The following is a 6,086-nucleotide window of genomic DNA, read 5'->3' as shown; positions in this document are numbered from 1 at the left end:
GCCCGGGGCGGGGCCGGCGCCGGGAGCCGCTGGAGGGGCTCAGCCGGCGTTTCCTGCGCGCCTCCAGCTGCGCACCTTAGAGGGACCACATCCGGTTCTTTGGGGATGCAGTCGACGACCGCAGTAATAAGTGGATAGTTGCTGCTTTTGAAGTGCTCTGAAGAAAGCTGAACCGGGTGTGAGCTAGGAGAGGGGGAGGGGCTGCTTTGGGTTGGGGGCCAGGTAAGTTCCCCCGGAGCCCAGGAGCCTCGCCCACTGCACCACCTGCGCGCCCGCATCCGGTTGCCCCGTAACTCCGCCCTGCTAGGGGCCAGTCCAGAGCAAGGCGAGGCCTTGACGCTGCGAGGAGCGGGTAGCGCGGGACCTCAGCCATCGCTGCCCTGTCTCTGCAGGAGCTGCACGCGGCCGAAGTGCGCAGGAACAAGGAGCAGCGAGAGGAGATGTCCGGCTAAGGGGCTTCGGTCGGACGCAGCGGCGCCCAGATCTTGAGCCGAGACAAGAACACATTCGGGTTTTGTTTTTGTTTTGTTCAGCTGTTTAGATGCGACTTCTGTTCCCGTTCGTCCCTCTCCTCCCGCAGTCCCAGCTTCATGCTTCCTTCCGCACTCTGAGCTGTCCAGTCCTCGTGGCAGTCGCTGACCACAGGCTCTCCCTGTAGGAGCCACCAGGGCGTGGCACACGGTCCCTCAGTTCAGGCACCAGGCCGGTGGTATCTGGGTTCCCCTCTTGGCGGCCCTCTTAGTGGATGTGATGGTGACCTCACTAAATCCAGTGGTGGTGGCAGACACACGCAGGTCCCTATGCTGTGTTGTCCTGTGAACACCTTATCGCGTAGGGCTCATCCTCCGAATCAGTTTCCGCCAACAAGCAAAGGCAGCACCACCTGCATGTCCTCCTGTGGGGGCGGGGCATTCGGCACACAGAAGCGGGCAGAGGAAGAAAGTTGGATAGAGAGGGACCTCTGGGCAGTGTGGGGCCGGGTCACCCTGTCCGGTGTGCAGTGGCACTTTGTGGAACAGGCGGGTGGAGGCTGCAGTACCCTTTGGTGTGGTCTGAGACCACCTGACTGCAGCGGGCCCCCTGGGCTGGCCTAGGAACCTGCAGCCATTGCCTGTGGCCAGTGTGGGATGTGCTTGGCCCGAGTCTTCAGGGGAGTGAGCATTCTCCTCCCGGGACCCAAGAACTGACTGCCGAGCTTCGAGGGCTGTGGGTAGCGTGACACCCCCTGCTGGCCCTTCCTTCCTGGAGCCTCCGGCTGAGCACCTGTGTGGAGAAAGCCCAGCTCCTGCCATCCTTCCTCTCCTCCCCTGAGCTTTGCAGACCTGTCCTTAGAGTTCTTCGGAGTCTTGGCCCCTTCCAGTGTTCTCTCACGATGTTCCTGGCCACTGGGTTTTGAGGCTCACCTCTGGCCCAATGTGGCCAGGTCTGAGTGAGTGGCAGGTTCCCCTCAGGGAGCCCCTAACAGACAGCAGGGGACAGAGTTCCCAAGCCACCTCCCCACCTGGTCTATCCTTGGCATTTTTTGCCCGTGGCCCCCTCTGGCCAGCCTGCAGATTGGAGGCCTGGCTCCAGGCCTCTCCCGCCAAGCCCCTGCTGGACTGGGCTCCCTCCCTTCCCTCAGCCCGGGGGTCTCCAGATCCCTCACTGCGGCCTTTGAGGACTGCCACCTGCCTGGACGTGGGGGTTGTCTGTTTTTTGTGCCACTGCTGTATCCTCCCTTTCTCCATGGCAGTCCTAACCCACGACTGGGTACTGGGGGGAGGGGCTCTGCTGCCCATCCTCTTGGTGGGAAGCAGGCAGGGACAAACCACGAGTTTCTGCAGGACCCAGAGCCAGCACCTCAGAAACCAGGTGGCTGCAGCCCTCACAGCCCCGGCATGCATTCTGCAGAAACCTGTGGGGGACAAGCCAGGGGGCACGGTGGACACTGATTTGCCTGCAGTGGGCTTAGGGGGACGTAGGGCCCCATGCCCCCGCTCCCTGTCCCCACGGAGACAGCCTCCGGAGGGGGTGACAAGTCGGGAGTGGAACCCACAAGGAGCTTCCGTAGGACTCAGCAAGGGCCACGGAAAGCGCCTGAGGGCTGGATTTCTCTTAGCTGCGGCAGCTCTCATAGCGAAAGCCTATGTAATATGCACCCATCTCATCACGTAGTGAAAGTGAACTTAACTGAACGATTAAAGAAAAAAACTGTGTGTTTAAGAAATGGTTGCACTGTCCCAGCGTGTGCCCTGCTCCTGTGGTTGGGGGTGGGCTGGGGGGCCACCGCCGGCCAGAGAGTGCCGGCTACCGGCTGGTTATACCAGCACAACTAGGATTAGTTCTAGTGACAATGGCGATTTGGAGAGATGAGCGCATAAATGACGTGCAAGCTCACTTTCTTCTTTGGAGCTCCAGGAGATGGCAGGGCCCTGTGCGGGCTGGCCGTCCACTCTCCCCCAGGGCCCAGGTTGCTGCTGTGGGAGGAAGGACCAGGGCCTGAGGGCTGAGTTCACCCTCCTCACTGCAGCCTCGGGGCGGTGGGGCTTGCTGGGATGTGGGTGTCCTAGATCCCAGGGACACGCCCCATGGCTCAGTGCCCCACCCCCCACAGCAGGCTGTCCAGAAGGTGTGATGTGACGTGGACAGGTGCCTGTCCCCAAACAGGATTCTGGCATGTCTTCTTGTCAGGGCGTCTCAGATGCCGCTGCGTGGGCCTGAGGGCAGAAACAAGTCACGCAAATCACGACTGTTTCTCTGCTGAAGGAAAACAATTTTGCTGTTGAGCAGTTATGCTCACTCTCTAGGGCTGCTATGGCAGGCACCTCAAACTGGGGGCTTAAAACAACAGAAACTTATTCTCCGCAGCTCTGGAGGCCGGAGTCCAAGGTCAAGGTGTCACAGGGCATGCCCCTCTGAACCTACAGAGGAGAGGCACCCTGGCCTCTCCCAGCTTCACTTCACTGTTGGGAAAGGCCGTCTTATGAATGGGCTTTGGGCCCAGAACCTTCTTTCCGAGAGATAAGGAATAGCTTTTCCTGTTGCAAGCTCAGTGACAGCTTGAACCCTTGCCCGCCCCCCCTCCCCCCAGTTTTCAGTGCTTCAGATTCCTGGGGGAAGGAGGGTCCTTCCGCAGGCCCCCGTGGCATGGGGACAGAGCCCACTGCCTCCGAAGCAGACTTCGTTTGTTTGCGTGAGTGCAGCATGTCCCACCAGAGGTTTGGCCGCCTTGCACTTCCCTTGGTGACTCCTATGCCAGGTCGGGGGATGGAAGGGGTGGACTTCGCCCCCTGCTGGTTGGCACTGTGATAATAAGCTTCACTCTCCACGCAGCCGGACCCTCCCTGGCAGTGGGAACCGGACCGTGTTCAACTGGACACTGGTGTCCCTTGGCTTGTAGACACATCATGCCGCTGCCTCTGTGGCCACATGGCTGTCTCCTCCGTGTGTCAGTCTCTGTGGGACACCGGTCACTACATCAGGGGCCACCCTCACCATGACTTCATGGTAACTACAGTAATCACATCTGCGAGGACCCTATTTCCAAATAAGGCCGCACTCTGAGGTCCTGGGGGGCTGGATGGAATGTGCCTTTGGGGAACACGATCCAACCGAGACAGCAGTTGTAGGTATATAATCAATAATCCCGAAGCACACGCGTTCATTCGTGTACTCGCCATGGGTTTGGTGAGTGCGTGGGGCCTTCTGGGGAGATGGGGTTGGAGGCCTGAATGCTATTCAACTAAAAGTTATGTGTGAACAGTAGTGTATGGTTTTCCAAGGCCCTTTAAAATGTTTTCAATTTTCCATGTCTACTGAGGAAAACAGGGTTGGCATTAATTCATGACGTTCACTTTTTTTCTGGTTACAAATGTAATGCGTGCTCACTGCATTACTGCAAAGGACAGAAGTCTTGACCCACCAAATCTCCTCCCCCAGAGGGCCCATCCCAGCAATGGGCGGAGAACAGTGATGGCCTCCCTTTCCCGGGTCTTCAAAAGTGTCACTCAGTGGCTGCATAGTCATCTATGTTATGGGTGTACCAGGACTTTTGAAAAACAATCTCCAACTTTTTGGTTTCAGGGACCCCTTACAATATTAGAACATTTATGGAAGACCCCCAAAGAGCTTTGTTTATGTGGGTTATGTGGATCAACAGTTACCCAGGAATTAAAACTCAGAAGTTTAAAAAACAGTAATTCATTTAAAAATGATATACTCATTACAAAACAATGAAATTAAAAAGATTAGAATAAAGTATATGAAGACATCTGCCTTCACGGAGATGAGGCTGGGAAAGGAAAGCATGCTTTAACAGCTCCTTGACTCCAAACCGAAGCTTGACGAGGGGCGGCTTCTTAAAATTTGGCTGCAATGTGAACCTGAAGCCACACCAATAAGGTCTCCATGCTCTGACATTAGCCGCCCAGTCTGTCAAGTGATGAATGCATCTTTAGCCTGCGCTGCAGAGGAGAGGGCCAGGTTGCTGGGTGAGCCGGGCCGGCCTTTGTCCTGCTTCCTGTCTGGTCCAAAGCTGGAGGTGCAGGTGTCCCCAGGAGAGGGTGTGAAGTCAGTGATTTGCACAACACTGTGTTCCTCTCCTGTATAATGAACCAAGAGTAAAAGTTCCCTCCTCTTGGGACCCAGGGTGGGCTGGGCACTTCCCATGGATCCTCCTGGGTAGGACTCCGTGCCCAGTAGGAACTACTCCATCCCGTCACCCGGGTGGAGCCCAGCGCTGTAGCCTCGCTCTTTTGGAGACAGAAGAGGTGAGAGCTCAGGTTCAAATGCCAGGCCCGGGGTCCTGCAGCAGCAGAAACTCGGACGGGGGCCGGGCCCACAGACCCTGACCAGAGAGCAGCAGGCACAGTTCACTGGCAGCGCTCTCCAGTGCCATGCTAACCTGGTTCCCGAAGCCAGTGCCTCTGGGGCTCCTCCGCTACTTCATGGGCATTTAAGTCCAGATAAACGACAGACACAGACACAGACTGCACACACCTGCTTTCGCATTTACTGGGTGATAAAAAAGCAGGCAGCACTGACAGGCCCGACAGCTTATCTTTCAAAAGTCTTTTTCCATCCCTGGCTTGAGTACACTCTACATTACCAAAGAGAGAATGGAATGTGCCTCTCCTAATTGTAACCACTAAAATGAAGTTTGCTTGAAATATCCCAGAATGGCCTTAAATTGTCTTCCTACTTGTGAACACGGGTTCGCTGCTTGGCTGGATACAAGCATCTGTTCCCTGCCTGCTCCGTGCCTGAGTGGGAGCACTCAGGGATCAGGTCGCTTGTCCTCCGTGCTCAAGTTTTCTGGCAGCTGCCAGCAGTGAGGGTGATGCTGCTGAACAGATCAGGAGAGCACAGGTGTGCCACCCCATCCTGAGAACCACCGGCATCAACCACCCTCTGGGCACTGCGGACACCACGCTGCCCAGAGCTCCCTCCAGAAATCCTCCAGCCAAGAGCAGGTCGTTTCACAACTGCCGGGCTCTGGGCAGGGCAGAGGAATCCCATTAACCACCCACTGGGGCCCCCACTGCACCTCCCAGTCAAACAGCAAGGCCTAGTTGTACCTGGCTCCCAAGTCAAAGGAGCTCTATAAAAGCTGAGTGACGCCTATCTTCTTACATTCTGGAAAACCCAAGGGCTTTATATTCCAGTCCTTTACCCAAAATTAGAGAGGGAAGGGATGGGGACAGAGAGAGAGAAGGAACAAGCTTCTCAGCGCCTCCCTAACTGTACATCTGGGTGTCTTTTATGGTTTAGTGATAACTGAACAGTGGCTACAGCACTGACGGCGCGGCTGGGGTCAACACAAGAACACCGTATGGCACCGCGCAGATTCAGAAATAAGAACGTCGAAGCCCTTTTTAGGGCTTACTGTGAGAGAGTAAACGTGATCGTTGCAGGATTCGGACGCGACGAGCGGAAGGCCCCAGGGGCAATCTGCTTCTTCGGAGCAGGCTCTCCCGGCGTCTCTGGGTCGCCACCTTTGACAAGCTTGAGATGACAAGAGGACCTGCATCTGGTTTTTGTCCCTTACTGTTCACGCACATTTCCCCCATCCTTAAACAAGTCTCCCCACGCATCCTCTTCCCGCTCGT

At 56.5% G+C, this 6,086-nt stretch overlaps 1 protein-coding gene across 1 annotated transcript in view; it reads left to right on the top strand.

Annotated features, from left to right (window-relative positions):
* Positions 1–2,158, top strand: part of STMN3 (stathmin 3) — an 11,181-nt gene extending 9,023 nt beyond the window's left edge. Inside the window, exon 4 of the mRNA XM_006922130.3 lies at positions 393–2,158. Coding sequence (XP_006922192.1) covers positions 393–452 — 60 coding nt within the window. The 3' untranslated portion in view covers positions 453–2,158. The remainder of the gene's footprint in view (positions 1–392) is intronic.
* The last annotated feature ends 3,928 nt before the right edge of the window (positions 2,159–6,086 follow it).

The sequence above is a fragment of the Pteropus alecto genome, unplaced genomic scaffold (assembly GCF_000325575.1).
Source record: "Pteropus alecto unplaced genomic scaffold, ASM32557v1 scaffold45, whole genome shotgun sequence".
NCBI classification, from domain to species: Eukaryota; Metazoa; Chordata; class Mammalia; order Chiroptera; family Pteropodidae; genus Pteropus; species Pteropus alecto.
The sequence above is the reverse complement of the archived record's forward strand: the minus strand, read 5'-3'. Positions and strand labels throughout refer to the sequence as shown.